The sequence below is a fragment of the Bombus affinis genome, chromosome 13, assembly GCF_024516045.1.
Source record: "Bombus affinis isolate iyBomAffi1 chromosome 13, iyBomAffi1.2, whole genome shotgun sequence".
Taxonomy (NCBI): domain Eukaryota; kingdom Metazoa; phylum Arthropoda; class Insecta; order Hymenoptera; family Apidae; genus Bombus; species Bombus affinis.
In genome coordinates, this window is record NC_066356.1 from 1,517,939 (window position 1) to 1,530,032 (window position 12,094).

A 12,094-nucleotide genomic window follows, 5' to 3' on the forward strand; every position below is an offset into this window, starting at 1 on the left:
CAAACTGGAGTAATTCTATCAGGACTTTTTCAATTTTTTTTTCGATTTTCAAACTTGACAGGAACGCATTTCGGTTGCGCATTTGGATTGACATAGCAAAACGAAAGAGTTGTATTCAGTTTTTCACTGTCGATAATTATTGTATTGCAAAATCAAACTAAATAAATGTTATTCTGTTTTTCATCGAGCAAGTAATATATCAACGAGATATCGGTATCGTTTCACGAGAAGAGCAGAAGCGAGGTAGAACGACGCATCGGTTATTTGAATAACTTGAAATATTAATTATAATGAATCGATCCTCTGAATCGATTATTTTTCTATTTCTCTTTTTATCTTTTCATCAAACTTGAGGGAAATAAGATGTTTCTGTTTTCTGTCCAAAAATAACTTTCCTACCCTTAAATTCGGATTATCAAAGTTATACTAATAATGGAAAACGTTTATTCTATATAAAAAATTCTGTATTTTTTGTTTTACGATTTCGACTTCGGATATGCATATTTATTTCTCTTTCTTTCTTCTTTTCTAGGTTTTTTTTGTAACCTGTAACAATTATCCACAGATATTGCCCTTAATTGCTAACATCTTCTTACTCGGTCTTTCGACTCTCTTACTTTCTAAAATTCATTTAATCATTTATTATTTACGAATGCTGTTGTCGGATAAATTTTGAAAAACAGAGAGTCAAAAATGAATTCTACTAACCATAAGTAAAAGAAAGAAGGAAAACTTGGAGCATGGTATGAATAACAACGTCCATTTCACGAGGATTAAAATAAATATTTTCATACACTCTTATCTCCACCTTTATTATACAATGTGGAAGAAGTGAACGTAATAAGAGAAATAAGACAGGCTCGATATAATGAGTTAAGGTACATGTTTGCGATAGATATGATGGGAAGTAAAGGGTACTTGTAAAAAAGCAAGTATATATGGAAAAAGGGATTATAGGAGAAAGGGAAATAGAGAAAGGAAACGAGAAGGAAGAAAAGGGAAGTGAGAGAGGGCACGAGGGAAAGCGAAGAAGAAAGAGGGTGTAGAGAGTTTGCGCGACGTTCGACCCGAATCTCTCATCGGACGTTAAGCCAGCCAGCCAGCCAGCCAGCCAGCGAGCGAGCCAGCCAGCCAGCCAGCCAGCCAGCTAGGTATCCAGCCATCTAGCCATCTATCCAGACATATAGTCAGCTAGTCAGCCAGTCAGCTAGTCAACCAAGAAGCCAACAAGCCTCTCATCCAGTCAACGTTCCAAATTTTTGAGTCAACTATTGATGGAACCTCGATATCTTAATTGGTACAGTAGCGATTCGATTTACCCTTTCGTTTAATATTCGTTCATATTTTGATTTTCTCGGAAACTTCTGTTCCTGCTGTTTCTGCATCTACTTAATCTTCCTTCTGTTCTTTTTTCTTCTTACCTTTCACTTGTTTTCTCATATCTTGCGTTGATTTTTACTTTTCATGTCTTTCTTGTCGCTATATATTTGACCCTCATTCCAACTGCAAGTTCTACCCTGTCGTTCTCCCTCTGTGTTCCTATATAATCTTAACAATTATACATATTCGTGTGAATTTATTTTGGACAATTGTTTTTCTGTTGTTTCCCTTTGATATACTCACGATCGCGTTCATATGTGTGTAACATGGTAATAATTGATCAAGCTACGAGTTTAATCGAACATGTGCTAATAATGACAGAACAACAGCAGGAATATAAAAGGAAAATGCGAAAGAATATAATAATCGGTGGTTGAAGAATAAGAAAGAGAAGGAGAGAGAGAGAGAGAGAGAGAGAGAGAGAAAGAGATATCTAGAGGGAAAAGATCAGCTTCTGCTAATGATCTTTCGATAATGCAGTGTCCTGGTATCCATTACCTCGTGAAAACCTTGTCTGCGCTCGCGCAGTATTTACCGCGTATTCGGTTTATCCGTATGATTATGTGAGAGGAACTTTTGAAAAATGATTCATCTTGAACAAAATATATATGATTATTTTATGATATCGGTATCGACTATTTCCGTATAACTGATAAATATTGTCAAAATTGCGTTGATACTCGTTGGTGGCGTTTTCGCAACTTCATCAACGAAAATTCTATATCTAGCTGTATTTAAGTCTGTATTTTGAAATTGTATATGAAACAACAAAATTTCGTTATATTTTTAAAGTAAGTTATAAAAGACCGACTTATTTATGAACACACGAAAATCTTCGATTACGTCTTATTATTCTAAACATGTGTCACATTCTCGCGTTCTACAGGTAGTAAAAGTAGTCTTTATTGTGACAAATATAACGTCGACCTCGTTTTGAAGATACCTCAGCTAAGTAAGTAATTCCTTTCTTTTTTTGCTCATTCATGTAAGAAAAAGTGTAGTATGACTTCAAGAGCCACGTGTTCGTGTTATGTTGCGGCCGTTAAACAGGCGATGCGATATCGAGACTGAAATATACAGTGAGTGGTAATTCATATAAAACGGAAGTTATTTTCATTATATTATCACCATATTCTTGTCTCATATTTGCGTGAGTTTTTTCGTATAATTTATACATTTAAATCTTGTCTACTATCTTATTATTTATGACTTTGTCGTGCTCTTTTTCTGTTCTTTTGACAGTGATTTATGCCTGTATTATATCGATGTGTAGCAGTTTCGTTATTTCGGGAAAGCTTTGAAATCAGCGCAGCGACTTGGACGAAACGGAAGAAACAAATAGGAGAAAAATGGAACTGAAAGAGTGAAAGTTACGTAGTCGTGCGTACAGAAAAGGGGGAGTCGGAGAATATACGTAATTTGCTCGGTCCTGAACTGTCAACAAGAGGAGAGTTAACACGGATTGAATCAATTATAGCCCCGTTTTGGAGTGAACGAGCAAACGACGGAACGAGCAATTTCCGGGCTTGCTTAATCCATATAACGAGTAAATGAATTTTTGTTAAGAATTATCTTTGACCATAGCCTGCAGATTATATTCGCGATGTAGGTGTTAAGATGAAGAAACAAACGTACCAAGTAAGAATTCGTTTCGCATTTTTCTTAACTGTATTTTTATCGATAAGCTTTTTTTCAGTTTCATTTAAATCGCGTTATGTTGTTTTCACTTGCAATATATATCTTAAAAGATATCGTAATACATTTAGTGGTAGATTCAGAGGGGGACGATAGGAGCGATCGCCTATTCTCCCTAAGAGTATTAAAATATAAAAATATTGTATCACATTCTGAAAAGTGTTAGGTATATACTTAACGTGTTGTGAATGTATATATATATATTATTGTTTACGATTTGTATGCTTAGCGGCGTGCTTGTTAGTGCATGGATGTTTTTAGAACGTTTGCAGAATATCACTTGAAAATGTTTCTAAATATCTCATAGAAGAAACATTACTACGAATCGTACGAGGAAATGACAAGTACATATCGGGGTCGCGTCAGGACCGGTCCCTTGTCCCCTGATGAAACAAATGTATGTCGATCACTCGATCAGATTCGCAGTTGTTGGCCGAAGCAGTCTGAAATACCGTACGTTTAGCCGCGTAGCAAATAGATACAAGAAAGAATAGTATGTATATTTTTGATTTTATGCATCTTTCTTAATCTGTTATCCTTATAAATTACAGTTCCAGAACGTAATGGCAACTCAGATATTTCTCTACTTATAATTTACTATTCGTATTAATGAGCATTGTAAAACTTGTATTCTAAAAAAGCTAGCGACAGAGCATAATTATATTTATATTTTTATTATACATGTAATTGTTATTTTTGAAATCATTTATCTTTTATTTTATAGAATTTATAAAAATGTGTATATACATATAGAAATACGCGACAAATAACGAACAGAAAATTTTCACGCGAAAATCTTTTATATTTTTCTTTTATAGTTTTAAACGTACATATATTTCTAAATAAATGGCTTTGTATAATTTCGCAATTATATGGTTGATGAAAAATGATATGAGAATTGTTTTCAAGAAAAAGTGCTAGGAATAATTTATTGAGAGATGGCTCTTTCTCCTTAATTTATACTGTCATTTTGCTAAAAAGATTAATTAGCAGAAAAATGAAAAGAATTAATTTTAAATATAGATTTCCTTTTATGAGAATGAATTAAGACGCAAAAAAAGTATAACTTTTTCCTTTTTGTTATTGAATATAAACCATTGATCTATGGACTAAAGAAATAACGATATTTTTTGCTAAAATTCAAGAGATCTCTCCTTTCTCACTTAATATTATTGTATACAAAAATTATTCTATAAGTATTGAATTATTTTGTCTTCTAAACAATTTGATTAAAAACAAGTTCGATAAGAAAATTAAAAATAGTTAATATTATATTATTAAAATAATATTAATAAAAATAGTTATTAATAGTAATAGTAAGTATTAGCAAGAAACGAAAAGAATACTATTTAATTTTTCTTTTGCCCAATGTCGAAGATGATTTCACAATCACCAACAGCAAATACGTCCGATATGCAGACAAACTTAAATGTTAATGTTTGCGACGAATTAGGCCAAAAGATTTAAACATTGTTCATCGTTTAATCTAGATGAAAAGAGTAATAATGCTGTTGCTCTTGATATCGGAAATTACGTAGGAACTACAGCGTATGATTTAATTAAAAACAAAAACATTTACAGTCACATTCTTAATTTATCAATATCCAAATCGTTGTCAATTCAATTAGAAATGCAGTAGGTACGATAAAGGAAACATTAGCATGTTTTGCCGCTTCATTTAAACGCATTTATACGCTTAAGAATGTAATGGAACATCAACTTTCCGGACTTTGTGAAATTCGATGGATTGAACAACATGACGGAATTCAATTTTTTTCAAAAATTGTTGAATCGCTGGATTATATATTGTCACGAAAAGATATTCAGAAAACTGCAGAAGTTAGAACATTGAAATGGAGCACTTTGTGATAGTGAATTTTTAATCACAATTGTTTGTCTTCTCGATTTGTTAAGTTCTACGGTCCAATGAAGATGTTTTTTCCGATAGCTTCGCATTGATCTTAAATCAATACAGAATATACTTGGGGATACTTTTAAACTTTTAAAAACAAAACGTGACATGTGCGTGGAAACGTTTTCCAGTATTTACGAGAAAACTTGTGGTATCGTAGAAGAATTGTGATAAAACTATCCTTCCAACGATTCTGTTGCATATTATACTCAATTTATTTACATCTCAATAAGAGAAAGTGTAACTGAAGATTCGAAATATCGATTTTCCGAAGAAAGTATAGATTTCTATTATTTATCAATTCTATTTCCTAATTCAACAACTTTGAAAGATAATACCTTGTTTAAAGAAGTAGTTTGGAAAGTTGTTGAAAAATAGTCCACTTTTTTAAAGAAACTTATCGATACGCTAGAAAAGATCATTATCTCTGAGTTGGAGTTGTGGAATGTAAAATAGGACTGCGAAAGACTGGATTCTTCATATAGCGCAATTAAATCGTTCGAACTCTGTGACTGTTGTATGTATCCTACTTTACATGTTCTTCTGAGAATTCTAATTACACTACCTGTAAGTGCTGCAAGTACAGAGAGATCGTTTCCTACTTTAAGAAGTAGACTCGATACGTGGTTTGACTCAACTATAGTAGTGGATAGATTGATTCATTGAGCTTACGTTGTTAGATATACATTGTGATGTAGAATTAAGCGAAGACCATGTTATAAATCGATTTGCGAAAATTCACGTAGAACAAAATTTATATTGTCAAATAAAATTTCGATGGTGTCTTAATCCTATTAATTTTAACACTTTTTATACCTGTGTTCTTTATAAAACAATTGATTCTTTTATAATGCATAAATAATTAATTTAATTACTTAGTTTATAATGTCGGATAGAGATATTAAAATATAGATTACAAACAAATCTTAGATCTTGTGAAGGAAGATAAAAAGGTATACTCGCCACGGAATACGCTGTAGGATGTGCTCATGTATATATATTTGAATTTGTAGATATTGTCAAATAAAAGAAGACAAGCGATGCTAGGAAGCGAAAACCTGAAATTAGATTGACAGTATAAGGAGATCGTGGAACGGCGTGCCTAACTTGGAATGCTTATACCGGTGGTGTCGGGCACTTGGGGCTGGGGATTCTTCGCTCTTTTCCTGTTCGTTTTTGCTACCCCCAGTCCAGCTGCTATCCGCAGAGGTAATACGTTCTTTTGTTACTTGTAGACTGCAGACGTTTGTGTATGCATTTATCGGAAATTTCCAAAGATGTATATAAAGTAAAATTTCATCTATATGGACGAAATTTTAGTTAATGTCCAATTCAACGTTCAATTCCTGTTGATCGAATCCATTTATATGATCGAATCCATAAACTCTTATGATATGAACGAAAAATTATAGGAACTCCAATTATATAAATTTAATAGCGTCTCATATCATATGATCAGTTTGATTATTCTATATAAATACAAGGCCAAATTTTAAGACGTTGAATATTAAGATTTAAAGAAGAATGAAAATGGATATGTCTAACTATTTTGCTTTATTCTTTTTCTTCGCCTTCTTCTTTTCCTTTCCTTTTTCTTTCCTTTCTTTGTCGTTCCACTTCCGTTTCACCTCTTAGCGGATCGAGATCATTGCAACAAGACAGTGGATTTATACGAAGATGTATCAAGTCCGGCTGTGACTTCCGCAAATTGGGGAAAACCACTATCTTGCTGGTATCGTTTTCGATCGTTTCGTGGAACTCCACGAGATTGGATCCTGCGAGTTCGTTTCAAGAAGTTTAAAGTTGGCGTATTAGAAAATGCCACTACCTGCTCTGGCGGTTATTTACAGGTATGTTTATTTTATTATACTACGCTTTCGGCTCTTTTGTACGATTTAACTAATATCGTTAGTGAAATTGTGCAATCACAAGTTATAAATTATTAGGATTAATTTTCTTGTGTCATAGTAACAAAGTTGCGTTAAAGTTGCGAATGAAATTTTACGATCAAATGTTATAGGCCAAGGGTAAATACGATTTAACTAACGTAAATGATGGAATTCGCAGATCGTAGATGGAAACACGAAAACAGAAGTGAGCAATCGGAAAGATCCTGGGGTTTATTGCGGTGAGTCGGAGCAACCGCAAACATTTATTTCCGAGACAAGTTTCGTCCGTGTGATATTCCACGCGGATAACTTTACGGATCAAACGTACTTCAGCTTCGACTCCCGCGCGGAACAACAGTTCGAGGTATACTTGAGATACGGCCAACATCCTGAACTCTACCCAAATCGAAGAGGCGAAATTGTGCCCGGTAGCTATTGTGAACGAGTTTTCAAGGATTGCAGGCTACAAACGTGTTACGTACAGAGCCCTGCTTACCCAGGCATTTATCCGCGCGCGTTACATTGTAAGTACCGACTGAATACACGGCTGCCTTTTATAAAGCTCTACATTGAGAACGAGGAGTTCAATATCGACGGGCAAAGATGCGAGAATATAATGACTTGCCCTATGAGACCGATAAGCTCTGGCTCGGAGCATTGTCCGTACGACTACATACGAGTTTACGATGGCAAAGATGAAAATAGCCCGGCGATCGGTACGTTTTGTGGTATGGGAAAATTCCCGTATAGCATAATCGGTACCAGCGAGGATCTCTATGTGGAATTTGTTTCGTCACCAGCGGGACCTCTGTTAAATACCGGTTTTCATTTTAACGTTGGCAATTGGCCGGGTCACGTAGAGACCGCTGGCGTTCGAAACGGTAGCTGCGATTGGTTGTTAAATAGCGAATCTTTGCATAGCGGTAACGAAGGAATATTTCTCTCGGTCGCGCACTGGTATCCACCGTATACCAGCTGTACCTATCTTTTGAAAGGTCGAGCCGGCGAGATCGCGAGACTCTATTTCCCTAGTTTTCGAGTTAACCGGATCGAGTCACCGATACAACCATACGATGGTGACTGCGGTGAAAGTTTAACACTGTACGATGCCGATTGGCCGGACGATGCGAAAATTATTAAAACTTTCTGCGACACGTTTAGCAAACCAATGGAGAAGCACGATTTCGTTTCGAGCTCGAACGCTCTGTTTGTTAAATTTGAGAGCAAAACGGGAAGCTATTCTGGCAGCTCGTTGTATTATTGGGCGCATTATGATTTCTTCAATGCGACGAGGTTCGGCGTGCCTGTACCTGGAACCGAATGCGACGAAACGTTCGCCTCCTGGAAAGAACGATCTGGCAAATTTCGATCGCCATTAAATACCCTGGTTTACAAGCGACCAGGTGATCCACCGGCGGATCTTTCCTGCACGTATACCTTCGTCACGGACAAACGATTGTATGCACGAGTGATTCTTATCGTGGAATCGGTCTCTTTCAAGGTACATCCGTATGCGCAATGCGGTAACTGTTGGGATAGTCGAGTAGATCGATTGATTGTTAGAGAACCGCCTGTCACGGACGTTAACAATGACCAGTATTCGCAACAGCAGCAGCATCAACAATATCAGCAACAGCAACATCAGCAGCACGCATCGCGTCAATTACAAAATAGCAGTATCGGCAGGGGTCATTGTATTTGTCGATCGACGATAACCAATGGACCAAACAGCGACGGGCAACCGGTGCTTCGCGTGATCTCACGAGGGGAAAAACTTGAGTTAAAGCTTCTAGTAGATGGTGCACACGCTGCAGCGAACTATTTTAAACAATCCTCACCGTTATTCGAGGCAAGGTACGAGTTCGCTCATAGTCCATTATGTGGCCCAGCGATTTTGCCAGCTACGACTGACGGCGAAATTGAATTCCCTCATTACGAAGCACTGGGATACGTTGCGCCGCCTCGACAGATCAAATGTATCTGGGAACTACGAGTGAATCGAGACAGAGACGTTTGGTTACATTTCGACAAGATCAAATTTGCCTCGAGATCCTGCGAGGATGGAAAACTCGAGATATTCTTGCCCGGATCTGCCGAACCGCATTTCGGCATATGCGGTGAAAATGTCAGTTACGTACGAGAAATGCCGATCATATCGGCAGCGCAGATCGTCCCAAATATTCGTACGTCCGGGGATCACGAATCTGGACATTTCAACGTTGATTCTATTCAAACTCAAACGCACTTACAGCAACCGGTATCGTCGCCGCCGCCGTCGCAATCCTCACTGCCAACGGATCAACAGCAAGAAGAATTCGAATGGCCGACGGTGATCGTTCAATTCACTGGTTCGATGGCACCAGCGAGAGCCGCGTTTAAAATCGCTTGGACGGAGTTGTATCACTTGCCACGCGATGCTTCGGGCGCTCTGAATACGCAGAAGCTCGAGGAGTATTGTGGATTTCAATGTCCGGGCGACGCTGGTTGTATCCCCGCGCGACTTGTTTGTAACGGTGTTGTTAATTGCCCTATGCCAGAACCTCGGTCGATCTTCAAAACAACGCACAACGGTACCGTTTTGCCGGGAATAATCGAGGAACCGAACGACGAATCCATCGAAACTTGCGGCACCGATGTTGTCGGGGAACGTGGCAGCATGGCCGGGTCTGGAAACGGTGTTGGTGGCTTGGCTAGCGTCGTTGGCTCTGCTGGATGGGCTGGAGCTGGTCTAGGCGCTGCTCTTGCCATTCTTCTCGGTCTCATTTGCTTGGTCACCGTTTGCAAAATTTGTCGGCAACGAGCTACTTCTAGGGACATTCACGTACCTTATTGACACCGTCACGGACACGAACACGAACAATTACATAAATATAATTACAAACGCGAACGTAAACGTACGAGTGCAGACTCGCAATTTCTTCTTTTTGTTTCTTCTTCCATGTTGGGTTAATTGTTTTCTGTACAATATCTCGATGCGAGCACACTATTAGTGGACAATGTTCGTACTCGTGTCGTCGAGCGTAAATCTGTAACAGAAATTATATCGCTCCACTCGTTTTATTCATGCCAATGAACAAGAAGCAAGGAATAATGGCAAATTAGACGGATGACTGAGTAAATAGGTAAATAAGACAGGTAAACATTTTAGGTATACACACATCTATACCTATATGTATGACGTGCGTGTATGCGCGCGCGCGCCTCTTCCTGCAAATATACAGAGTGGATTTGAATACGACTGTAGGTAGACTCTAAATTTTTATGGGTTTATGGAAAATTTAGACGGTAGAAAGTATGCAGAGTTCATGCAAAAAAATATAAAATGCAAAAATACATAAAATACAGTATATTCGGTATAATATTCAGTAGATTAAGCAAATTTCTGCTAATGTTCCATTTCCATTCATCCACAGTGCACGCATAATTGTTGCAAGCGAATATCTTTTAAATCATTCAAATCGAAAACAATTTGTTAGTTAATGAAGAGCGTTTTGAATGGTTATTATTGCACCGTTTTAACAGATATTCGTTCGTTACAATTTATATAATTTACTCTGCACCTGTTTAGTAGCGCGTGCGCGTATCCACATGTGTATAGAGAAAAGGCAAGATAGGGAGGGAAGAGAATGAAAGAATAATTTCAATTCCAAAATGCGTTTTTTCCCCACATGTAGTATCATCATAAAGTACCAAAGGAAGGAAATAAGTATTGGAAACGTGATCTTTTTTTGCGGTCACATATATTACGCATACGTAATATACCCATGTATATGTAAGTAGGTTCGACAAAGCAGCTTCATCGACGATTTAATTCGTGTTCAGTTTACGATTATATTCTTGTAATTTTTGCACAATGTACTCGCGTTATACATATTAATAAGAGTGCCTGCGAATGTTTGCACGTGTGCGTTATAAGTCTGTTAAAAATAATGCGCACGCGCGTTATTCCTCGAGGATATGCCAAATAAAAAATTGTATATATCGAAGTTAGAAAGTTTTTAGCATATGAGCGCACCTCGAGTGAATAACTCTTAAACCAAACATCGATAAAATTGGTATTATATTAATCGACGAGAACTTATGTTCTTTTGTATATAGTTCGAATTCTCTAATTAGATCACATTTAATATCGTAACAACTTAGAATATTAGCGGAATACCGATACAAGGTTAACGATGCTTCACTGTGTCAGAAGTGTGAAGTAGCGTACGCGTTACATCTGTAGCAAGCGAGTACGTGCTCACATGTACGTACATTGTCGGAAATGATGTGGTAATTATATATATAGAATATGCTACATCTCACGGACTGTAATGATTTTGAAATATGTTAGGTCAACATTCTGAATAATTTCACTATTACAATTTATCGCTAAATATAGGGCGATCAAATGTTGTGGTGAAATATTATTCAAAATATTGTCTTCGACGATACACATATCTCAAGATCATTGAAATTAATGAGTTGTACTCTATTCTGTACAATTACCAATGCTATTTATGAACATCATGGAACGTGTAACAAGACAAACGGGAAACGACGCGTATTATATTTATCGAGTTCTGTTTGTCTTTTCGGTTAAATTAAATATAAATCGATCAAGTTGATTACACTACTGAACTGTTGTGAATCAATTGTTCAGTTTTATGCATATATGATCATAGTCGACTTGAACGACGACGATGATACACAAAGAGCACCGAATTCTTCGAGACAATCGAAATTCACCCATTCTCCTCCTCCCCTATCCTATTTAGATTAAAATGTACCATTCCATTGCCAATTTCGAAGCAAATTCATCGGAATATAAATTGCAATCGTTTTTTGTAACGTTCTTTTTGTACTGTTATTATGATGTTTATCATTTTAAAAAACGTGGCTCGTATTTGTTGATGTTGCCACAGTTTCGTCATTATATACACATACACACACACATATATACATATTATACGCGTTATTGTTGCATTAATTTATCATCTTTATCATTATATTTAAGATAAATAATAATTACCATATTGTGCGATTACATGAAACATCATTGTTGTATAATCGTTACTGTTATTATACCGTTTCTCGTCGTTGTCAGCACCACTACCATCGTTGAAAATATCGCTACTGCCAGCAGCGTCAGCATTATATTATTATATTTTTTACAAATAAAAAGTATCCTCATTGATGGGATAAAAAAGAGTTTAATATTATTAGACAAATTCAATTC

General features: G+C 36.6%; 1 protein-coding gene across 2 annotated transcripts; it reads left to right on the forward strand.

Moving 5' to 3' along the window:
* Positions 1 to 318: 318 nt before the first annotated feature.
* LOC126922986 (uncharacterized) lies at positions 319 to 12,072 on the forward strand. 2 transcript variants are annotated; one of them, XM_050735953.1, is made up of 5 exons: positions 319 to 1,297; positions 2,623 to 2,926; positions 6,001 to 6,196; positions 6,623 to 6,837; positions 7,055 to 12,072. In XM_050735953.1, exons 3-5 carry the CDS (start codon positions 6,100 to 6,102, stop codon positions 9,707 to 9,709), a joined length of 2,967 nt encoding a protein of 988 aa, XP_050591910.1. In that variant the 5' UTR covers positions 319 to 1,297; positions 2,623 to 2,926; positions 6,001 to 6,099; the 3' UTR covers positions 9,710 to 12,072. The 2 variants fall into 2 exon arrangements, with proteins under 2 accessions (XP_050591910.1, XP_050591909.1); XM_050735952.1 differs by lacking the exon at positions 2,623 to 2,926.
* Positions 12,073 to 12,094: the final 22 nt, after the last annotated feature.